We start from the raw sequence: 24019 nt of genomic DNA, 5'->3' as shown, positions 1-24019 counted from the left end.
CTTTTTATATTCATTCATATTTCTCTCGTAATTCTTAAAGGACAGAAAATTTACCACCAGAAACACAACAGATGCCAGACCTACCTAGTTCACACACAACAGAAGGGTAAAGGAAGGAGCTGAACTGGCTTCTACAGTTGGTAAAGTGAGATTGAAAAATTCTAAGTTAGTTTTAAGATATTTTCCATGAGAAATAAAGCCATGAGGAATTTTGCCACTTGTGCAAAACCCTGTGCCCTGATAAACAGTTCACTCAGAACGGGATCTCCTCTCCCCCACCCCCCCAAATTTTCACTCTCTTGAGGTCAGCTCTTCACGGAAACCTGAGGTGGGAAAGAACAAAGTTTGGCACTGCAGCGTTCTTCAAGGCTATCAAAGTCTGTGGGTTTCATATGTAATTTGCAGGGACAGAGAGGTAAGACACAAAGGGGCTACGTGCCCCCTGATGTAAAACTGCATAGATAAGGTTCACTACTGAGAAAGAAAAATCCCTCTACAAGACCCTTAAGCGAGCAAGCTTGAGCTGACATTATACAGCGCCTTGCGTGAGAGGCCCACCTGACAGCAGTGCCTGTTCTCACAAAGAGATGTTGGATACAAGATTTGCTTTACTTTCCTACGCTGGGCTTAACAGGAAGAGGAAATCCTAGAGAATGGAAATCAGCAAACATCACAAAAAGCATCTCTTCTTCACCAGGACTGTACACCCACCAGCTCACGAAGGAAAACTTGGATCTGGGCAGAACGCCTCTGGGGAGCACGGCAGGAGACTGAATTTTCAAGCCCGAACTCCATCTGCCTGGCAGATGGAGCATAAGCAGTTAGTGTCCATGTGTTACCCGCCTTTGATTTTCTGGTCCCAGACTCGCAGCGCCATCCTCTTTGCCCTGCAAACATTGAGCTAGGAAGTGTTTCTTCTCCCTCAGTCAAGCCTTAGGAAGCACTTACCTAATGCTAAGCTGTTTCATACCAGTACAAATAAGAAGGGTCAAGTCCAAAAAATATTTGAAAGACTCAGTTTGCACTTGCTTTATCAGAAGATGCAACATGTAGGAGTAAACAGAGCTACTTAATTTTGGCCAGTGCTGCTGCTCTCCTTTCTGTGTTCTGGAACAAGGCTCGGATGAGACTCTTCACTTCAGCTGCGGAGAATTCAGCTGCGAGAGGCCCCTTCCCATCCGCCCACCTACGTGGGAGAGAAAGATCTTTGGTTAACCAAACTGCACAGAAATGTCATGTTAAAACAAGCCTCCCGAGTGCTCGTTACAGTAGTAAGTCTGAAGGCAAAACAAGTCCAGTTAGCAGCCTACTAGCCGTATGGAACTCGAGTCCAGGATCGTTTAGCTAGGTATATAAAGCAACAGGTTGTGAGGTGATTTTTGCACTTGTTACAAGCTGTACCTTTTCCTTCTCCGAAATAAGCCTAAAGCCTGTCTGCAAAATCCCCATTCGCCTCCCAAACAAAAAGAAAAAAAAAGTGCTTTACGCTCAGCTGGAAGGAAGAGTTGCGAACCTTGGGGTCTAACACGGTTCCGACAGCAGCAATGAGCAGGGCACAGAAAAGGAACTGCCTTCCCTGTGCGCCTTCTCCACGGCAGGTACCTTCTCAGCTCAGCCTGCTGAGGACAGTATGTTTTCCTGCCGTTCAGACCTATGTGAGAGGCAGCTGTGAAAAGGGAACGTCTAGCTTCTGACAACTCATGCCATCTAAAGTAATAGAGGTCATTATGCAGATCCTCATGTATAATTCAGATGAATCCCCCTTGCAAGTTAAAAGAAGCAGGAAACAGCATCTAAAAAGCAGAGGCCGATCTCGTGGAACGATTGCAGCAGCAAGGCACAGCTAACATCAAAAGCAGCAGGCAAAATGCCGGGCTGCTTACCGCGAAATACTTCTGAACTTAGCGAAGCCAAGGGGGACGCACAACGGCTCCGTGGCTGGCTCTCCTGTGGCGCTTGGGTTTTTTTACCATTGCCTTTTCCTTTGCGGGAGGCAGCTGAATATACGAGCAAGCTTGAAATGGACTATAAACACACAGCCAGGAAACAGCCCCAGGAGCAGTTATCTGATCCTTACTAAGGGTGAACGCCTTTCATCTGAAGGGAGTCCCCTGCATGCAGTCCCCTGCTGATGTCAGACCTCTTCCCAGCTCCCTGTTCTTGGGGTGAAGAACTAACTGAAAAGGAAGAAAGGAAGACACCTACTGATCTACTATTTCTTGGAGGTTGGCTTGCAAGATGATCATCAGCTCTTTGAACGTCATCCATTTCTGCACGTAGACTGGAACCTCCTCTTGGTATTTCTTGTTTTTGTCGTCTTCAGGTAGTGGGGTGAAAACTTGGGGTCCTTCCTCCACCATGGTCCTACAGAGGGAGTACAACCTATCTGCGTCTTCTGCTGAGATGTCCTAGAATTGACCAAATGTTAACAGGGGAGCAGTTAGATGTATTTTTGGAGTGCCAAGCAGTAAGTGAAATGAAAAAAAGGTGGCTCTGTGTGTGAAGATGAAAGCAGAGGTTCAGATCACATTTAACATTCTCAAGCTAATATAACTTATTTCATGAATAGCTATTTCAGCAAGTTCTCAGCAATTGCCTCAAAACAACGGTTGCGCTTCTAAACAGCGTATCTTAGTGCAACAGCAAGCATTTCGCTGTGAAGCAGAGGTGTTACGATGAAGGTCTGAAGGGTTTACAAAGAAATTGCTCGGGCATTGCCAGCCCTATGATGAAAGCCAAGCTTTTTGGCAGGCGCAGCCTGAGGACGTGTCCTGTAAACTAGCTGTTATGGGAAAAGAGGACTTACTGGCCTAATGCACGGTGGGAAGGCTCTTTGGATGTAGACTACAACTAGAACAGATGCACTAACATATTTCTATCATTTGCTGTGAAAACGTATTTTAATTAAGAAATGTAATAGGATAGTTGTACTTGACCCAAGGTAACCTGACAATCCCTTAAACACAGTACTGGGAGTCAAATGGAGATTACACAGATAAGAATTTCAGGTTGAAATGCCACAGGGATTTCGGCATCTGGTGCCTACAGAGGATGGAGAGGTTCATTAGAGATGCACAGACTGCAAACGTATCAGAATAGATGGAGTCTGAGACAACGGCTAACTCCTCTGCCCTGCACAAATAAAAGGAGATCGATTCACAGAATATAAATATATATATATATGCGCTTATAGTAGGAGTGACATGCCTAAATCCAAATTAAGATGAAATGACGGACACTTCCGTGACTCTCCCCTTGACTAGAGAGTTATAGAACCGCTGTAAGAGCATATATGGTCTCAACTGGATGTGTTAGAGGTATCTTGACCACTTCTCATAGACAGGACCACAATTACAATTTCTGTGAAAGATAACTGTTCCCCTGAAACCCGATCTTGGAAAGAACTCCTAGAGGTGACCAATGCTAGCTGTTCGCACCACCCCATGCCCGGCATGTCCATCTCGTGCAGTTACCTCTAGGGCAGCAATCCTCGTGACAACCTCTGTGAGAGCTGTGTTCAGTAAAGTCCCCATAGCCTTGCAGTATATGTTCACTGGAAGGACATCTTGCCAGACTTTTCCCAGTCTTTTCAGCTGATGTAATACCTGGAAGGTAAGAGCTGTGTGTTATCTACACGTTATCAAAAAGAACGTTGAGAGAGGTGCTGAATGATAAGGTGACTACATATGGTCAGAAACCAGTTTGAAAGAAGCAAAAGGCAATGAAGTATCCTGCGATAGCAGGATATCCTGCTATCCTGCTCTATGGAGCAGACGTTCCTGGGAAGAAATGCAACGTTTTCAGTTTGCCTTAAGGCTCATCAGAAGTGTGGCAGATCTTGTCCTTGAAAAATGAAAAACATTATAAACGTACTATAAACAAAAGTTCAAGATTAAGAAGCTTTTCATTTCAACTTGGACCAAGAGGAACTGAACTCAGCATGCTTCAATTTTGCAAAAAGACGCAGCCCAGGGGGAAAAAAAAAAAAAAAACACGCCAGAAAATTGTTGTTTTGAAAAGTTCCACTCCGCTGAAATGCCGCACAGTTCTCAGGACTGAGATCAGAAACTGTACCTTCCCAAGGACAACACCTTCAGACAATGGGAGATTTGGCTTTGATTGCCTTGCTTACCTGCCTTATTGCTTTGTTTGCCGCACAGTAATTTTCCTCGTCATCCATATTGGAAAAGTTCCTGGCACTTGACAGCCTTTCCAGGATTTCTCCTTTCTGCACTCGCATCTGGGCCAGAAAACACTCCATCCCTTTAGGAGCAAAAACAAGCAGAGACAAGCAATTAAGCAATTACTAAAGTTGCTCTGCCAATTTAGAGACTCTCAGTGCTGAATAATGAACTTGCTATAACGTTTTATTTTTAAAGGAATTTCCAGTCTCCAAACGGTCTCGTAGAGCAAATTCAGCCAGGCCCAGTCACATATTCGGTAAGCTCTTGCGCAGCTTGCGTTGCTGCAACGTTTTTGAAAAAGAGCTGAGTAGCAGCATTAACTATGGATGACGGGTTCCTGTTAGGCTCATACAAACTTCTCAGAATTTGTTTCCACAGAATAAGCTAAAGAAAGTATGAAAGGACTGAGCAGCCGATCCCAAAATATCTGAGTGCCACAGGATCTCGCTGGATAATGAACTGTTCTTGGAACTAAGTGCTGGACACAAAGAGCTGGGTTTCAGAGTCGAGCCCTGAACAGCCATCTTGCTTAGAGTCGTAACGCTCTGTCAGACTTCCCAATCTAGAAAATGTCCTCGCTACTTGTCCAAAACTCTTAAATAACAATCCGCTGCTCGAGTCAGGAGCCACACTTAACATGAAATCATTCAGCAATAAATGCCAGGATTAGTTGCCGTGTCATCCATCAATATATTTCAATACCGAAAGGTAAAATTACCGAGTCTCCTAAAACCAGGTACCAGATCTACAAAAGTAGCCGCTCCGTCGCACAGGATGTTAGTCAGGCGGTATCGGAACTGGTGTCCCAGGGTGAGCAAGTGGTGAGCGATATACATGCAGTTGTTGTGGTGAATGGCTGCCAGCTGGGGCAATTTCTGAAGGTTCTCCCTGTCCAAGGAAGGAGGAAGAGAAAAGGAAGAAATGTATTTATTTAGACCTGGCTCTGCTAAAAGAATCGTCACGCCTACCCTAGAGAAACTCACGATCTGTCTCAGACAGATGTTGCGAGTAAGTAGCTGTGGGCAATGCCTGATAAAGCCATCAGTCGGAATAAAAGCATTTAACCTCCTGTCACATCCACACAGGAACTTGCAGGAAAGGAGTTTCATGGCTACTGAAATGGCCCTTTGGCGTTCAAACCATGCGATATATCCACATTGTTTCCAGCGAAGGACTTTCAAACAGGAAGATACTTTCTTACAGCAAAGTTACGGTGAGGAAAAGAGAGAGAAGTCCTTTTCAGTAATACCCCAGTGTTCTCTGACAGAATTGTATACTTTCAAGCTTCATTGCTGCTCTTTTTTACAGGACGAACATCATGAAAAATCTCTGCATCAGACCTGGGGTCAAAGTTACGTGGCTGGATTCAAACACAACTGTTGTAAGAACTGCAACTATCTCCAGGTCATAAGACTGCCAACTCAGAAACCCTCAAGCACCTATTCTGCAGCAGGTACGATTTAATAATAGATAAAGAGCGCTAGCTTTTTGCCTCTGGAGGAAGAATAGTAATCCCGCTTAGTAATCTCTGGCTGCGGTGGATAAACTGGGGACAAGTGGGGCTGTCCCAATAGCACTGGTCTCTCCAAAACAGGCCCTAGGTAATACACACACCCACCCACCCGCACTTACTTGTGGTACGTTGGCACTACATCATAGAACAGCTGGAATATATTCCGTACAGAGTAGAAGAGCTGTATACAGCTATAAGGAAAATAAGGTTTCTGTTAGTTTGTCAATGGAATTAACGTCTTGTTCACAAGTCACCCGCAACTTTCTCCAAAACAAGGTTTTATTAGTAGCGAAGCACTGACAGTGAAGTACTGGCACAAAGAGTAGATTGTCAGGATCAATTACAGCGATGTCAACAAAGGCAACGTTCTGGAAAACTCACAAAGGCTGTGCTGACCTTGTAAGTTCAGCGTGGAAAAGACAAGCCTCAGACCACATTTCAGAAGGGAGATACACGTAGCCCCAGGAACAAAGGGGACAGTGTCCCTTCCCCACCAGGTGTGCGTAACTGGTCAGCCCTCTCTCTGCCACGGTACACTGAAGGGCATTCAGTACCTAGGCAACTCTCCTTCTTCAGGGTTGCGGTCTCCAGTTTTTAAAGCAGATTGTATGTGGTTCCTCATAACGTTTAATTCTTTTCCCTGAAGAGCCCTGCCAGATGCAGAGCTGGAGTTCTTTGCTTTCACCCAGCACAAAAAAAGCAAGAACTTGTCTCGGAGCGGGTGCCATCGCTTATCATTTGGTTCAAAAAAAAGAGATGGTTTTGATTTTTCTAAACAACTGACAGCTAACGTACAATAAAACATTGAAGTGAACACTGCAGTAGCGTTTCTCCCAACTAAAAGACTGAAGCCATGAACTATGTTGTGCGTGCTAGGGAGTTTACCATGTTGTCACTGCTTTAATAGCTAAAATGCAATAAAGAGTACCTGAACGTTCCCTGAAAACCTAAGCCCGAAAGGCTGCTTAACCTGAGTATTGCAAGGAACATAGTCCACAGCTGTTCCTGCTGTACCACGCTACTGCACGAAGCCAGGCATGCATCCTCCAGCCAAAACAGAGAGTGACTTTAATGACTGATTCTGATTTTTAAGTATCTTCCGTTCTTTTAAAGGTCTTTTAATCTATTAACAGATGCTTGGCGTTGCCAAAGGCAATAAGTATCCGACACCCAAGAGCTACCCGCTGATATATAATTCCTACCACTGATCCGTGCTGGCTGTAGCCTCCAACAGCGTCTGGTACGCCAGCTCCATCAGTTTCTCCACTGATGAACTGATGCGGCACGTGGGCAGAGAAAACGTGTACTGGCTCAGTTTAGTCTCATTCTCCAAATTTACCATGTCGTTAGGCAGAAGTTTAGAAGTTTTTTGCATTTTTAAGTGATCTCCTGCCCCAGGATCAGGAAGCCTTGGTAGGGTTACACAGGAATCAGGCGTGATCTAAGGGAAAACAAGAGAGAGGTATAGTACGATTTAGAGCCTGCAGAAAGGAGACTGCGCAAGGCTACAAAACACTGGATGACAGAGATTTGAGACTGAAGATGAGCACAAGGCTGCAGAAGTCCCCTAAGCCTGCTGGAAGTCTCCTGACTTACGAACGAAAGACCACAAAACAGCCTATATGGTGTTGCATGCCTAGAAGCAACTCTGGAAGTAATCCTCCAATTTTTCTTACGCTTAAGACGCTAGCCAGAAAAGCCTACGCAAGCAAACTACGAGTATTTTAATAAACATCTTGTTAGCAAAATAACCCTCTTGAGCACTGTTGAGAAAGGTTTTGAAACTGTTTTTTGCCAAGATCCCCAAATAATCAAGAGTATTCAGCACTCCACAAAAAAAAGGACTCGACTGTTCTAGACAAGCCCTCTTCAACAGCTAAGCTGTTTTTCCACATAGAAGAACAGTGTATTGCATCAACGGTCACCTTTACAGTATTGTGTATTTCTGACGTCATCAGGTTTCTGGCTGCCACAATCACATCCTGGCACTTCTTGTTAGCAAAGTGGGAATTGACGTTACGGGCGTATTTCAGTAAATCAGTCGTGTCTCCTTTCAAAAACTGCATGTTCTTCAAGGCTTTTTCAAATTCCTCGGTGGATTTAATCACCTGAGAAGAGCAGACACATATTCGACATTAACATAGTTTCCTAAAATCAAAGAACAAAATTAAAGTTGGGGATAAACTCTTCCACTCAGCTGAAAGCAAAGGATGAAACTAGTTTTTAGAGGGCACTAACCATGCAACAGCTTTTCCACAATCTTTTGGAAAAAGCTGGCTCGGCTGGGGGCCACGATCGCACAAGAATACAGTGTTTGAACTGCGGGTTTGTCCCCCCTGACTGTGCTGGCAACCTAATTCAAAAACCAGAAGAGCAAGATGATCAAATTTCATTACACTGGACTATCTGGGGCAAAGGGACCGGGAGGTTTACCCTATGACTGCTTCTGTGGGAAACAGCCCCCTCTCCAGGAAAAGGAGCTTTTGGCATTCTTCACTAGCAGCGAGTTCTGTTTCAGGTATGTAGTTTTAAAACAAATTACGTGGCCTATGCAAGAAACCCCTGTGATCATTAACAAGGAATACGAAGACAAACGGAGCAATCGGTCCTCAGGAAGCCAGCTGCGCGGGCAGCACTGCCACACCATCATCTTCAGCCTCTCGCAGAGGCTCAGACAAGTGCCTTACATCGCACAGCCTGAAAGTCTCCAAGTCTTAGCTAAATATGGCCCGAGTTCCACAGATCAGAGACCTTGCACGCTTTACGTGACAGGAAACGCAAGCCACAGCTTAACCGAGAGAAATACACAATTCTAGATTAGCAAAACACAGCTTTTTGTTCAAGCTGGCCATCTGGCGTTTCCACCACGTGGATCTGAAAGATTTTTAAGACCTACCTCTATATACTGCTCTAGTTTGCTGCTATTGGTTGGGATTGAATTCACCAGACAGTTCTGAATGAGGCAGTCCGATAACTCTTCCCATATCATATCACCCAGCAGTTCCGCGAGTGTGAGCCTGCACTCCTTTTTGTCTTCCGCAGGCTGCTCAAGAGGCACATCTGAATTCAAGAGAACAGAAATGGATTTTAATACACCTGCTTCTTGGACCAGACCCTTCACCAGTTCATTCAGTCCTTCCAGTCAGAACAGCATCTATCAACTGTTCCATAATCTTATAATGGAGGTATTCCTCTTATCCAGGCCACGTGCGGGCGGGGCCTGCCTGCCCGCCCGAAAGACAACTGAAACGAATTTATGTGTAAACTGAGCCCGCTTTCCCAGCATGTTTATTTCACGGAATGCTAGCAAAGCCCAGGCCAGTTTCTAGCCAATGGAAGATCCTGCATGTGACCAGCCTGACCGAGGGAACTCCCTGGATCGCGTCGTGACTTCCACCTTTTAGACCTGTGGCACGCAAAGATCTTCAATGCAGTGACTGGTTCATAAGGAAAGAACGTTTACCAAAAAACTAATTCCTTGATCCCTTTGAGCCGTACTACTTTCCTCCTTCATTTTCCCAGCTCTGTGAATGCTGGGTCACCGCTAAGTTCAATTCGACAAGGTGCCAAGCTGTCCCAGAGCACAGCATAGCAAGTTAACGTTAAAAGCTGCTTAGACCTTACATGTAATTCAATACTGCTTAACAACCAGATATTCTAGAAGGCGCCCGCTCCAACTACATGAACGAGGTACTGACCTCGGTCTAATTCCGAAAGGGAGAAACTACCTACTCAGCAGGTATTTGTGGAGAACTTCAAAAATAAGCTTGATCTTGTCAAAAACCTCCATAGGAGAGAAATGATCCAAGTTAGGCTCCTCGGACTTAAAACGTAGGATGAACACATCTGACTGTTCCTCTGTGAACGGCTGAAGAGACGGGTATGAAATCAGAGGCTTGAGGACGTATTTCAGCAACAGCTGGCCTGAGAAATGAAAAAAAAAAAGATGTTTTCCAACAGCAGGAGGCAGGCAGTTTGCTCCAGTGAGGCCCAACCGTTGACTATTTTGGATGCAGAGATTCTTCGCGTGAAGTGGAAGAAACACGCTCTTGACTAGCCGTATCAGGGAACAGCTGATGAGGTAAAACGCTGGGTTTGGTTTCACTAAGACCATTTTACTCATGTAAAACACATATGGAGGCCTAACGAAGAGCAGCATATTTAATGTAAAGTGAAAAACAACTTAAACAGCTGGAAGCACGAAGTCCTGTCCTAGTATCTGCCGTACTTCCTGATTTATTTTATCAACGCCTGAGAACGCCGAAGCCCAGAGGCTGCCTGAAACCGGCAGTCTTGCTCTTGGTAGACGAGGAGGCTGTAACTGGAAAAACTCTTTAAACATCAGACCGTGAAACCACATCGCCACAGATCAAAACAGTACAGTAGAGTAAATTGACAGGAAAGGAGAAATCATTCCGAAGAAATAATAGGATAAATAAAGGATAAATAATTTCCTCTTTATAAGAACCAGAGCATTCACCTCACGCTCAGTGGGAAACACAAGCCCAGAGAGAAAGAAGTCTTCCAGCGTACTGCTGAAGTGAACCGGATCTCGATATCCATCTTAAAACAAGTCTGAACTCATATCCGCTCGGGCTACTACAGCTATGGTTATCTGGATCCACGGTCTGTCTTACCAAAAATTTTAAGCTTGGCGTGCAGTTCTCCTAGGACAGCAAATGCCTGCAGCACAGAAGCGACAGGTGGGCCAGCAATCTCCTCCTCTTTCGATGGCACTGTGCGTAAGTGCAGTTCCGAATGCATCGCTGACTCCAGGCTGCTGCTTTCTAAAGAAAAAGAAGAACCATCTCTCTGTCAGAGTGCCGTCTGAGACACAGCAGGTCTGAGAAGCTACTGCGTTCCTCAGGCGGCAGCTAAAGCAATATTCTACCTCTCCCCATTTCCACAAAACACAGTTCCTGTAAAAGCATCAGAAGAGGGTACTCGGTTCCTTGTGCAGGACAATGGAATAGAATCAGTCCCTTGCAACGATCCAGAATTGTCATTTCAGTTGCCTTGCAATTGAATGACACTTAGCAACAATCGCTTTCCTTCCCCTCTTCTGCCCATCAGCTAAAGCAATATTCTACCTCTCCCCATTTCCACAAAACACAGTTCCTGTAAAAGCATCAGAAGAGGGTACTCGGTTCCTTGGGTTACAGTGCAGGACAATGGAATAGAATCAGTCTCTTGCAACGATCCAGAATTGTCATTTCAGTCGCCTTGCAATTGAATGACACTTAGCAACAATCGCTTTCCTTCCCCTCTTCTGCCCATTTCAAGTCAAATCCAAAGGAAGAGGGTTCTGTCTTTTCCAAAGGAAAAGTTGTGTTTCAACGAAGACGGCAACGTACAGGCTCTTGAGCGGTTCTTGCCATTAGCCGCCCGCAACAGAAGCGGCAACCTGAAAACCTACCACAGAAGGCAAAAGTATCCTTAGAACTAGCCTGGTGGGGAAACGTGTTCAGGCTGAGCAAAAATTTCAGAAAACTCTTCCAGCTACTACGCTGAATCAGGTATTCAATGATAAGCAACCTGAAATTTTGGCCCAGCTGATTTCCTCAGGAGCAGAAGCTTTGCGAGAGAGCATCCCTTTTCTGGTATTTCACAAGGCTAAAAACGTACTCAGAGGCTGGTAACTGTTTTGATCTCTGCTTCAACATGGTCTAAGAAATACCGCAGGTGAGGCGGATGAACCTTCAAAACTACTGACCACACCGGATTGCTTGTGGTAGCACCTCAATACTCCGGGAGCGGAGTGACAGCCAAAGAACGCTGCCGCTCATCGCTCCCATTCATTAGGCGAGTACCTTTTGAAGGAGGAAGCTTCCATACAGCCAGTTTCTGCCATTCTTCTCCTAGATGATAGAGCATGTTCTGCGTCTGCACTGTGAGCTCTGTGCCTAGTGCTTTGAGGATCTTCAGCTCAAAGCCCTTGCGGGATTCCAGCATGTTCAGGCTGCTTCGTGCCTGGTGGTAAAGATCAAAGACAAAACATGAGTAACTGTTGCCCCTGCTAATGAAAAGCATCTTGTGAAATTTACTGAGAGTATATATGAACGATATTGTCCTATGCTTAAGGAGTCATTGTCACCTTTTCCAGTTGTTGAGCTGCTGCCACATACTTCTTTTCCAGCAATGCAGTATTGTACTCTTTAATAGCTGTATCAAACTGCAACGATCAAACAGATTCGTGTGTCACCGCTGTGTATCTGCTATTAGACGACAATTCTTTAAACAACACGGCTAGAGACAGGGGAGCTGTAGGCAGGTATTCGAAAGAGAAGCCCAGAGTAATGCTCTAGACTGAGCACCAGGGAGGATGACTACTGCTTAATGATTTTAAGCCGCTCCCTCTCCTCACCTCCTGTAGCTTTTTCAGAATACTGAGAACCAGCGTGTCTCGCTCCAACTGCTGCTTCAATTCAGTAAATTCAGCAACAGCGACATTTAGATCTCGCTGAACCTGAAACAACAAACTTTTCAGTTCATTTACAGTACGCAACTGTTACCAGACACATTTCCTCTTAAAAGCGATAACGGGATGAGATTTAAAGTATTTCTGTTACTAGAATAATTTGTTGAGGAGGAAAAAGGCTCCAGCCATTTTACTCCTTGCTAGGAAGATCCTTATAAGCACTGGAAACGCTTCTAAACTGGTTTCTCTTGTAATACGTTACAGGTTTTTTAAGGGTGCCGTAAGGAAATTTAGCCTCAAAAGGCAGTCAGAAGGACTTCAGTGTTCTGTAACACAGCCATTTGAAGTGCAACAAGGCTTGAACTAAGCCAAAAGGTAATTCTCAACTAACGCCGCTACAGAACCCCCCGTGCTGGAAAAGCAATCAAAGCAGCAGCAACCAGAGAGCGGGTCTGCAATCCAGCCTGCAGGAGCTGTTCACGTTCTCCTTAAAGGCTTCAGTGAACGCGCACAGCTATGATTTAGGTTCCTGTTCTGCTGGAAATCGCTGTGGGACCAACGCTCAGCCAGGCCGTGGCTGTGTCACGCCGTACCGCAGGACACAAGGCCGATCCCTCTCTCCTTTCTGAAGGAGAGACGTGTGACACACTTTTCCAACCGTACGACGGAGGGGAAACCACGGCCAATCCCTTAATGACAGCTCTTTTCTTACACCCCCGACGCAACACACGCCTCTGCGGCACGTGTCACCTAAAGGCATTTTTTAGGGGTGATATCATCCAGGGTTCTTAGCCAGGAGTCCTCCTCCCCCAGTCCCCTCGCAACACACCAAGTCGCGGTGTCAGACCCGTGGCTGCGGGGGGACACGGGGCTGCTGGGGGGGTTCCATGGTGCGGGGGGAGTTCCATGGCTGCGGGGGGACACGGGGCTGCTGGGGGGCTCCCCGGCTGCTGGGGGGGTTCCATGGCTGCGGGGGGACACGGGGCTGCTGGGGGGCTCCCCGGCTGCTGGGGGGGTTCCATGGCTGCGGGGGGACACGGGGCTGCTGGGGGGCTCCCCGGCTGCTGGGGGGGTTCCATGGCTGCGGGGGGACACGGGGCTGCTGGGGGGCTCCCCGGCTGCTGGGGGGGTTCCATGGCTGCGGGGGGACACGGGGCTGCTGGGGGGCTCCCCGGCTGCTGGGGGGGTTCCATGGCTGCGGGGGGACACGGGGCTGCTGGGGGGCTCCCCGGCTGCTGGGGGGGTTCCATGGCTGCGGGGGGACACGGGGCTGCTGGGGGGCTCCCCGGCTGCTGGGGGGGTTCCATGGCTGCGGGGGGACACGGGGCTGCTGGGGGGCTCCCCGGCTGCTGGGGGGGTTCCATGGCTGCGGGGGGACACGGGGCTGCTGGGGGGCTCCCCGGCTGCTGGGGGGGTTCCATGGCTGCGGGGGGACACGGGGCTGCTGGGGGGCTCCCCGGCTGCTGGGGGGGTTCCATGGCTGCGGGGGGACACGGGGCTGCTGGGGGGCTCCCCGGCTGCTGGGGGGGTTCCATGGCTGCGGGGGGACACGGGGCTGCTGGGGGGCTCCCCGGCTGCTGGGGGGGTTCCATGGCTGCGGGGGGACACGGGGCTGCTGGGGGGCTCCCCGGCTGCTGGGGGGGTTCCATGGCTGCGGGGGGACACGGGGCTGCTGGGGGGCTCCCCGGCTGCTGGGGGGGTTCCATGGCTGCGGGGGGACACGGGGCTGCTGGGGGGCTCCCCGGCTGCTGGGGGGGTTCCATGGCTGCGGGGGGACACGGGGCTGCTGGGGGGCTCCCCGGCTGCTGGGGGGGTTCCATGGCTGCGGGGGGACACGGGGCTGCTGGGGGGCTCCCCGGCTGCTGGGGGGGTTCCATGGCTGCGGGGGGACACGGGGCTGCTGGGGGGCTCCCCGGCTGCTGGGGGGGTTCCATGGCTGCGGGGGGACACGGGGCTGCTGGGGGGCTCCCCGGCTGCTGGGGGGGTTCCATGGCTGCGGGGGGACACGGGGCTGCTGGGGGGCTCCCCGGCTGCTGGGGGGGTTCCATGGCTGCGGGGGGACACGGGGCTGCTGGGGGGCTCCCCGGCTGCTGGGGGGGTTCCATGGCTGCGGGGGGACACGGGGCTGCTGGGGGGCTCCCCGGCTGCTGGGGGGGTTCCATGGCTGCGGGGGGACACGGGGCTGCTGGGGGGCTCCCCGGCTGCTGGGGGGGTTCCATGGCTGCGGGGGGACACGGGGCTGCTGGGGGGCTCCCCGGCTGCTGGGGGGGTTCCATGGCTGCGGGGGGACACGGGGCTGCTGGGGGGCTCCCCGGCTGCTGGGGGGGTTCCATGGCTGCGGGGGGACACGGGGCTGCTGGGGGGCTCCCCGGCTGCTGGGGGGGTTCCATGGCTGCGGGGGGACACGGGGCTGCTGGGGGGCTCCCCGGCTGCTGGGGGGGTTCCATGGCTGCGGGGGGACACGGGGCTGCTGGGGGGCTCCCCGGCTGCTGGGGGGGTTCCATGGCTGCGGGGGGACACGGGGCTGCTGGGGGGCTCCCCGGCTGCTGGGGGGGTTCCATGGCTGCGGGGGGACACGGGGCTGCTGGGGGGCTCCCCGGCTGCTGGGGGGGTTCCATGGCTGCGGGGGGACACGGGGCTGCTGGGGGGCTCCCCGGCTGCTGGGGGGGTTCCATGGCTGCGGGGGGACACGGGGCTGCTGGGGGGCTCCCCGGCTGCTGGGGGGGTTCCATGGCTGCGGGGGGACACGGGGCTGCTGGGGGGCTCCCCGGCTGCTGGGGGGGTTCCATGGCTGCGGGGGGACACGGGGCTGCTGGGGGGCTCCCCGGCTGCTGGGGGGGTTCCATGGCTGCGGGGGGACACGGGGCTGCTGGGGGGCTCCCCGGCTGCTGGGGGGGTTCCATGGCTGCGGGGGGACACGGGGCTGCTGGGGGGCTCCCCGGCTGCTGGGGGGGTTCCATGGCTGCGGGGGGACACGGGGCTGCTGGGGGGCTCCCCGGCTGCTGGGGGGGTTCCATGGCTGCGGGGGGACACGGGGCTGCTGGGGGGCTCCCCGGCTGCTGGGGGGGTTCCATGGCTGCGGGGGGACACGGGGCTGCTGGGGGGCTCCCCGGCTGCTGGGGGGGTTCCATGGCTGCGGGGGGACACGGGGCTGCTGGGGGGCTCCCCGGCTGCTGGGGGGGTTCCATGGCTGCGGGGGGACACGGGGCTGCTGGGGGGCTCCCCGGCTGCTGGGGGGGTTCCATGGCTGCGGGGGGACACGGGGCTGCTGGGGGGCTCCCCGGCTGCTGGGGGGGTTCCATGGCTGCGGGGGGACACGGGGCTGCTGGGGGGCTCCCCGGCTGCTGGGGGGGTTCCATGGCTGCGGGGGGACACGGGGCTGCTGGGGGGCTCCCCGGCTGCTGGGGGGGTTCCATGGCTGCGGGGGGACACGGGGCTGCTGGGGGGCTCCCCGGCTGCTGGGGGGGTTCCATGGCTGCGGGGGGACACGGGGCTGCTGGGGGGCTCCCCGGCTGCTGGGGGGGTTCCATGGCTGCGGGGGGACACGGGGCTGCTGGGGGGCTCCCCGGCTGCTGGGGGGGTTCCATGGCTGCGGGGGGACACGGGGCTGCTGGGGGGCTCCCCGGCTGCTGGGGGGGTTCCATGGCTGCGGGGGGACACGGGGCTGCTGGGGGGCTCCCCGGCTGCTGGGGGGGTTCCATGGCTGCGGGGGGACACGGGGCTGCTGGGGGGCTCCCCGGCTGCTGGGGGGGTTCCATGGCTGCGGGGGGACACGGGGCTGCTGGGGGGCTCCCCGGCTGCTGGGGGGGTTCCATGGCTGCGGGGGGACACGGGGCTGCTGGGGGGCTCCCCGGCTGCTGGGGGGGTTCCATGGCTGCGGGGGGACACGGGGCTGCTGGGGGGCTCCCCGGCTGCTGGGGGGGTTCCATGGCTGCGGGGGGACACGGGGCTGCTGGGGGGCTCCCCGGCTGCTGGGGGGGTTCCATGGCTGCGGGGGGACACGGGGCTGCTGGGGGGCTCCCCGGCTGCTGGGGGGGTTCCATGGCTGCGGGGGGACACGGGGCTGCTGGGGGGCTCCCCGGCTGCTGGGGGGGTTCCATGGCTGCGGGGGGACACGGGGCTGCTGGGGGGCTCCCCGGCTGCTGGGGGGGTTCCATGGCTGCGGGGGGACACGGGGCTGCTGGGGGGCTCCCCGGCTGCTGGGGGGGTTCCATGGCTGCGGGGGGACACGGGGCTGCTGGGGGGCTCCCCGGCTGCTGGGGGGGTTCCATGGCTGCGGGGGGACACGGGGCTGCTGGGGGGCTCCCCGGCTGCTGGGGGGGTTCCATGGCTGCGGGGGGACACGGGGCTGCTGGGGGGCTCCCCGGCTGCTGGGGGGGTTCCATGGCTGCGGGGGGACACGGGGCTGCTGGGGGGCTCCCCGGCTGCTGGGGGGGTTCCATGGCTGCGGGGGGACACGGGGCTGCTGGGGGGCTCCCCGGCTGCTGGGGGGGTTCCATGGCTGCGGGGGGACACGGGGCTGCTGGGGGGCTCCCCGGCTGCTGGGGGGGTTCCATGGCTGCGGGGGGACACGGGGCTGCTGGGGGGCTCCCCGGCTGCTGGGGGGGTTCCATGGCTGCGGGGGGACACGGGGCTGCTGGGGGGCTCCCCGGCTGCTGGGGGGGTTCCATGGCTGCGGGGGGACACGGGGCTGCTGGGGGGCTCCCCGGCTGCTGGGGGGGTTCCATGGCTGCGGGGGGACACGGGGCTGCTGGGGGGCTCCCCGGCTGCTGGGGGGGTTCCATGGCTGCGGGGGGACACGGGGCTGCTGGGGGGCTCCCCGGCTGCTGGGGGGGTTCCATGGCTGCGGGGGGACACGGGGCTGCTGGGGGGCTCCCCGGCTGCTGGGGGGGTTCCATGGCTGCGGGGGGACACGGGGCTGCTGGGGGGCTCCCCGGCTGCTGGGGGGGTTCCATGGCTGCGGGGGGACACGGGGCTGCTGGGGGGCTCCCCGGCTGCTGGGGGGGTTCCATGGCTGCGGGGGGACACGGGGCTGCTGGGGGGCTCCCCGGCTGCTGGGGGGGTTCCATGGCTGCGGGGGGACACGGGGCTGCTGGGGGGCTCCCCGGCTGCTGGGGGGGTTCCATGGCTGCGGGGGGACACGGGGCTGCTGGGGGGCTCCCCGGCTGCTGGGGGGGTTCCATGGCTGCGGGGGGACACGGGGCTGCTGGGGGGCTCCCCGGCTGCTGGGGGGGTTCCATGGCTGCGGGGGGACACGGGGCTGCTGGGGGGCTCCCCGGCTGCTGGGGGGGTTCCATGGCTGCGGGGGGACACGGGGCTGCTGGGGGGCTCCCCGGCTGCTGGGGGGGTTCCATGGCTGCGGGGGGACACGGGGCTGCTGGGGGGCTCCCCGGCTGCTGGGGGGGTTCCATGGCTGCGGGGGGACACGGGGCTGCTGGGGGGCTCCCCGGCTGCTGGGGGGGTTCCATGGCTGCGGGGGGACACGGGGCTGCTGGGGGGCTCCCCGGCTGCTGGGGGGGTTCCATGGCTGCGGGGGGACACGGGGCTGCTGGGGGGCTCCCCGGCTGCTGGGGGGGTTCCATGGCTGCGGGGGGACACGGGGCTGCTGGGGGGCTCCCCGGCTGCTGGGGGGGTTCCATGGCTGCGGGGGGACACGGGGCTGCTGGGGGGCTCCCCGGCTGCTGGGGGGGTTCCATGGCTGCGGGGGGACACGGGGCTGCTGGGGGGCTCCCCGGCTGCTGGGGGGGTTCCATGGCTGCGGGGGGACACGGGGCTGCTGGGGGGCTCCCCGGCTGCTGGGGGGGTTCCATGGCTGCGGGGGGACACGGGGCTGCTGGGGGGCTCCCCGGCTGCTGGGGGGGTTCCATGGCTGCGGGGGGACACGGGGCTGCTGGGGGGCTCCCCGGCTGCTGGGGGGGTTCCATGGCTGCGGGGGGACACGGGGCTGCTGGGGGGCTCCCCGGCTGCTGGGGGGGTTCCATGGCTGCGGGGGGACACGGGGCTGCTGGGGGGCTCCCCGGCTGCTGGGGGGGTTCCATGGCTGCGGGGGGACACGGGGCTGCTGGGGGGCTCCCCGGCTGCTGGGGGGGTTCCATGGCTGCGGGGGGACACGGGGCTGCTGGGGGGCTCCCCGGCTGCTGGGGGGGTTCCATGGCTGCGGGGGGACACGGGGCTGCTGGGGGGCTCCCCGGCTGCTGGGGGGGTTCCATGGCTGCGGGGGGACACGGGGCTGCTGGGGGGCTCCCCGGCTGCTGGGGGGGTTCCATGGCTGCGGGGGGACACGGGGCTGCTGGGGGGCTCCCCGGCTGCTGGGGGGGTTCCATGGCTGCGGGGGGACACGGGGCTGCTGGGGGGCTCCCCGGCTGCTGGGGGGGTTCCATGGCTGCGGGGGGACACGGGGCTGCTGGGGGGCTCCCCGGCTGCTGGGGGGGTTCCATGGCTGCGGGGGGACACGGGGCTGCTGGGGGGCTCCCCGGCTGCTGGGGGGGTTCCATGGCTGCGGGGGGACACGGGGCTGCTGGGGGGCTCCCCGGCTGCTGGGGGGGTTCCATGGCTGCGGGGGGACACGGGGCTGCTGGGGGGCTCCCCGGCTGCTGGGGGGGTTCCATGGCTGCGGGGGGACACGGGGCTGCTGGGGGGCTCCCCGGCTGCTGGGGGGGTTCCATGGCTGCGGGGGGACACGGGGCTGCTGGGGGGCTCCCCGGCTGCTGGGGGGGTTCCATGGCTGCGGGGGGACACGGGGCTGCTGGGGGGCTCCCCGGCTGCTGGGGGGGTTCCATGGCTGCGGGGGGACACGGGGCTGCTGGGGGGCTCCCCGGCTGCTGGGGGGGTTCCATGGCTGCGGGGGGACACGGGGCTGCTGGGGGGCTCCCCGGCTGCTGGGGGGGTTCCATGGCTGCGGGGGGACACGGGGCTGCTGGGGGGCTCCCCGGCTGCTGGGGGGGTTCCATGGCTGCGGGGGGACACGGGGCTGCTGGGGGGCTCCCCGGCTGCTGGGGGGGTTCCATGGCTGCGGGGGGACACGGGGCTGCTGGGGGGCTCCCCGGCTGCTGGGGGGGTTCCATGGCTGCGGGGGGACACGGGGCTGCTGGGGGGCTCCCCGGCTGCTGGGGGGGTTCCATGGCTGCGGGGGGACACGGGGCTGCTGGGGGGCTCCCCGGCTGCTGGGGGGGTTCCATGGCTGCGGGGGGACACGGGGCTGCTGGGGGGCTCCCCGGCTGCTGGGGGGGTTCCATGGCTGCGGGGGGACACGGGGCTGCTGGGGGGCTCCCCGGCTGCTGGGGGGGTTCCATGGCTGCGGGGGGACACGGGGCTGCTGGGGGGCTCCCCGGCTGCTGGGGGGGTTCCATGGCTGCGGGGGGACACGGGGCTGCTGGGGGGCTCCCCGGCTGCTGGGGGGGTTCCATGGCTGCGGGGGGACACGGGGCTGCTGGGGGGCTCCCCGGCTGCTGGGGGGGTTCCATGGCTGCGGGGGGACACGGGGCTGCTGGGGGGCTCCCCGGCTGCTGGGGGGGTTCCATGGCTGCGGGGGGACACGGGGCTGCTGGGGGGCTCCCCGGCTGCTGGGGGGGTTCCATGGCTGCGGGGGGACACGGGGCTGCTGGGGGGCTCCCCGGCTGCTGGGGGGGTTCCATGGCTGCGGGGGGACACGGGGCTGCTGGGGGGCTCCCCGGCTGCTGGGGGGGTTCCATGGCTGCGGGGGGACACGGGGCTGCTGGGGGGCTCCCCGGCTGCTGGGGGGGTTCCATGGCTGCGGGGGGACACGGGGCTGCTGGGGGGCTCCCCGGCTGCTGGGGGGGTTCCATGGCTGCGGGGGGACACGGGGCTGCTGGGGGGCTCCCCGGCTGCTGGGGGGGTTCCATGGCTGCGGGGGGACACGGGGCTGCTGGGGGGCTCCCCGGCTGCTGGGGGGGTTCCATGGCTGCGGGGGGACACGGGGCTGCTGGGGGGCTCCCCGGCTGCTGGGGGGGTTCCATGGCTGCGGGGGGACACGGGGCTGCTGGGGGGCTCCCCGGCTGCTGGGGGGGTTCCATGGCTGCGGGGGGACACGGGGCTGCTGGGGGGCTCCCCGGCTGCTGGGGGGGTTCCATGGCTGCGGGGGGACACGGGGCTGCTGGGGGGCTCCCCGGCTGCTGGGGGGGTTCCATGGCTGCGGGGGGACACGGGGCTGCTGGGGGGCTCCCCGGCTGCTGGGGGGGTTCCATGGCTGCGGGGGGACACGGGGCTGCTGGGGGGCTCCCCGGCTGCTGGGGGGGTTCCATGGCTGCGGGGGGACACGGGGCTGCTGGGGGGCTCCCCGGCTGCTGGGGGGGTTCCATGGCTGCGGGGGGACACGGGGCTGCTGGGGGGCTCCCCGGCTGCTGGGGGGGTTCCATGGCTGCGGGGGGACACGGGGCTGCTGGGGGGCTCCCCGGCTGCTGGGGGGGTTCCATGGCTGCGGGGGGACACGGGGCTGCTGGGGGGCTCCCCGGCTGCTGGGGGGGTTCCATGGCTGCGGGGGGACACGGGGCTGCTGGGGGGCTCCCCGGCTGCTGGGGGGGTTCCATGGCTGCGGGGGGACACGGGGCTGCTGGGGGGCTCCCCGGCTGCTGGGGGGGTTCCATGGCTGCGGGGGGACACGGGGCTGCTGGGGGGCTCCCCGGCTGCTGGGGGGGTTCCATGGCTGCGGGGGGACACGGGGCTGCTGGGGGGCTCCCCGGCTGCTGGGGGGGTTCCATGGCTGCGGGGGGACACGGGGCTGCTGGGGGGCTCCCCGGCTGCTGGGGGGGTTCCATGGCTGCGGGGGGACACGGGGCTGCTGGGGGGCTCCCCGGCTGCTGGGGGGGTTCCATGGCTGCGGGGGGACACGGGGCTGCTGGGGGGCTCCCCGGCTGCTGGGGGGGTTCCATGGCTGCGGGGGGACACGGGGCTGCTGGGGGGCTCCCCGGCTGCTGGGGGGGTTCCATGGCTGCGGGGGGACACGGGGCTGCTGGGGGGCTCCCCGGCTGCTGGGGGGGTTCCATGGCTGCGGGGGGACACGGGGCTGCTGGGGGGCTCCCCGGCTGCTGGGGGGGTTCCATGGCTGCGGGGGGACACGGGGCTGCTGGGGGGCTCCCCGGCTGCTGGGGGGGTTCCATGGCTGCGGGGGGACACGGGGCTGCTGGGGGGCTCCCCGGCTGCTGGGGGGGTTCCATGGCTGCGGGGGGACACGGGGCTGCTGGGGGGCTCCCCGGCTGCTGGGGGGGTTCCATGGCTGCGGGGGGACACGGGGCTGCTGGGGGGCTCCCCGGCTGCTGGGGGGGTTCCATGGCTGCGGGGGGACACGGGGCTGCTGGGGGGCTCCCCGGCTGCTGGGGGGGTTCCATGGCTGCGGGGGGACACGGGGCTGCTGGGGGGCTCCCCGGCTGCTGGGGGGGTTCCATGGCTGCGGGGGGACACGGGGCTGCTGGGGGGCTCCCCGGCTGCTGGGGGGGTTCCATGGCTGCGGGGGGACACGGGGCTGCTGGGGGGCTCCCCGGCTGCTGGGGGGGTTCCATGGCTGCGGGGGGACACGGGGCTGCTGGGGGGCTCCCCGGCTGCTGGGGGGGTTCCATGGCTGCGGGGGGACACGGGGCTGCTGGGGGGCTCCCCGGCTGCTGGGGGGGTTCCATGGCTGCGGGGGGACACGGGGCTGCTGGGGGGCTCCCCGGCTGCTGGGGGGGTTCCATGGCTGCGGGGGGACACGGGGCTGCTGGGGGGCTCCCCGGCTGCTGGGGGGGTTCCATGGCTGCGGGGGGACACGGGGCTGCTGGGGGGCTCCCCGGCTGCTGGGGGGGTTCCATGGCTGCGGGGGGACACGGGGCTGCTGGGGGGCTCCCCGGCTGCTGGGGGGGTTCCATGGCTGCGGGGGGACACGGGGCTGCTGGGGGGCTCCCCGGCTGCTGGGGGGGTTCCATGGCTGCGGGGGGACACGGGGCTGCTGGGGGGCTCCCCGGCTGCTGGGGGGGTTCCATGGCTGCGGGGGGACACGGGGCTGCTGGGGGGCTCCCCGGCTGCTGGGGGGGTTCCATGGCTGCGGGGGGACACGGGGCTGCTGGGGGGCTCCCCGGCTGCTGGGGGGGTTCCATGGCTGCGGGGGGACACGGGGCTGCTGGGGGGCTCCCCGGCTGCTGGGGGGGTTCCATGGCTGCGGGGGGACACGGGGCTGCTGGGGGGCTCCCCGGCTGCTGGGGGGGTTCCATGGCTGCGGGGGGACACGGGGCTGCTGGGGGGCTCCCCGGCTGCTGGGGGGGTTCCATGGCTGCGGGGGGACACGGGGCTGCTGGGGGGCTCCCCGGCTGCTGGGGGGGTTCCATGGCTGCGGGGGGACACGGGGCTGCTGGGGGGCTCCCCGGCTGCTGGGGGGGTTCCATGGCTGCGGGGGGACACGGGGCTGCTGGGGGGCTCCCCGGCTGCTGGGGGGGTTCCATGGCTGCGGGGGGACACGGGGCTGCTGGGGGGCTCCCCGGCTGCTGGGGGGGTTCCATGGCTGCGGGGGGACACGGGGCTGCTGGGGGGCTCCCCGGCTGCTGGGGGGGTTCCATGGCTGCGGGGGGACACGGGGCTGCTGGGGGGCTCCCCGGCTGCTGGGGGGGTTCCATGGCTGCGGGGGGACACGGGGCTGCTGGGGGGCTCCCCGGCTGCTGGGGGGGTTCCATGGCTGCGGGGGGACACGGGGCTGCTGGGGGGCTCCCCGGCTGCTGGGGGGGTTCCATGGCTGCGGGGGGACACGGGGCTGCTGGGGGGCTCCCCGGCTGCTGGGGGGGTTCCATGGCTGCGGGGGGACACGGGGCTGCTGGGGGGCTCCCCGGCTGCTGGGGGGGTTCCATGGCTGCGGGGGGACACGGGGCTGCTGGGGGGCTCCCCGGCTGCTGGGGGGGTTCCATGGCTGCGGGGGGACACGGGGCTGCTGGGGGGCTCCCCGGCTGCTGGGGGGGTTCCATGGCTGCGGGGGGACACGGGGCTGCTGGGGGGCTCCCCGGCTGCTGGGGGGGTTCCATGGCTGCGGGGGGACACGGGGCTGCTGGGGGGCTCCCCGGCTGCTGGGGGGGTTCCATGGCTGCGGGGGGACACGGGGCTGCTGGGGGGCTCCCCGGCTGCTGGGGGGGTTCCATGGCTGCGGGGGGACACGGGGCTGCTGGGGGGCTCCCCGGCTGCTGGGGGGGTTCCATGGCTGCGGGGGGACACGGGGCTGCTGGGGGGCTCCCCGGCTGCTGGGGGGGTTCCATGGCTGCGGGGGGACACGGGGCTGCTGGGGGGCTCCCCGGCTGCTGGGGGGGTTCCATGGCTGCGGGGGGACACGGGGCTGCTGGGGGGCTCCCCGGCTGCTGGGGGGGTTCCATGGCTGCGGGGGGACACGGGGCTGCTGGGGGGCTCCCCGGCTGCTGGGGGGGTTCCATGGCTGCGGGGGGACACGGGGCTGCTGGGGGGCTCCCCGGCTGCTGGGGGGGTTCCATGGCTGCGGGGGGACACGGGGCTGCTGGGGGGCTCCCCGGCTGCTGGGGGGGTTCCATGGCTGCGGGGGGACACGGGGCTGCTGGGACACTGGGCGGCTGGGGGTCCACAGCTGCTGGGGGACCTGCTGCCTGAGGCCCAGCTGTCCTCCCCTGCTTTTCCGTGAGCATCATGGCTGGGGCAAGGAGGCAGGCCCAGGGCACCTCAGACATCCCCCAGCTGCTGGGGGAGGGAGGCTCCAGCCCCCGGCATCCGGTACCTGACAAAGATCTCGGGGCGGGTGGCGCATCCTGGCGAGGAGCTCTCTCCACGTCCTCTCCCCTGAGCGGAGGAAAGAGCCGCCACCGCTTCGTGCCATGTGGAGGGCCAGGGCCCTGGGCGCCTGGGCGCTCCTCGCCAGCCTGGCCGCCGCCCGCTGGGGGGGCCGCGGGAAGTCCCTGGGCCGCAGTCCCT

The 24019-nt window shown here is 60.7% G+C and overlaps 3 protein-coding genes across 3 annotated transcripts in view; 2 read left to right on the top strand and 1 right to left on the bottom strand.

Moving 5' to 3' along the window:
- Positions 1–817, top strand: part of TMPRSS5 (transmembrane protease, serine 5) — a 38354-nt gene extending 37537 nt beyond the window's left edge. Inside the window, exon 17 of the mRNA XM_009329556.1 lies at positions 635–817. Within this exon, the coding sequence (XP_009327831.1) occupies positions 635–817 (183 nt within the window). The remainder of the gene's footprint in view (positions 1–634) is intronic.
- On the bottom strand, positions 1–23855 carry ZW10 (zw10 kinetochore protein). The gene is made up of 15 exons (XM_009329555.1): positions 23826–23855; positions 12062–12202; positions 11792–11869; positions 11508–11667; positions 10335–10484; positions 9430–9621; positions 8594–8757; positions 7623–7805; positions 6900–7138; positions 5817–5888; positions 4903–5072; positions 4133–4263; positions 3474–3605; positions 2206–2408; positions 1–1186 (listed from the first exon to the last, which is right to left on the bottom strand). Exons 1-15 carry the CDS (start codon positions 23853–23855, stop codon positions 1066–1068), a joined length of 2166 nt encoding a protein of 721 aa, XP_009327830.1. The 3' UTR covers positions 1–1065.
- Positions 23856–23867: 12 nt separating this feature from the next.
- Positions 23868–24019, top strand: part of CD3D (CD3d molecule, delta (CD3-TCR complex)) — a 3348-nt gene continuing 3196 nt past the window's right edge. The window contains exon 1 of the mRNA XM_009329524.1: positions 23868–23992. Within this exon, the coding sequence (XP_009327799.1) occupies positions 23923–23992 (70 nt within the window). The 5' untranslated portion in view covers positions 23868–23922. The remainder of the gene's footprint in view (positions 23993–24019) is intronic.

The sequence above is a fragment of the Pygoscelis adeliae genome, unplaced genomic scaffold, assembly GCF_000699105.1.
Source record: "Pygoscelis adeliae isolate BGI_AS28 unplaced genomic scaffold, ASM69910v1 Scaffold268, whole genome shotgun sequence".
Taxonomy (NCBI): Eukaryota; Metazoa; Chordata; class Aves; order Sphenisciformes; family Spheniscidae; genus Pygoscelis; species Pygoscelis adeliae.
The sequence above is the reverse complement of the archived record's forward strand: the minus strand, read 5'-3'. Positions and strand labels throughout refer to the sequence as shown.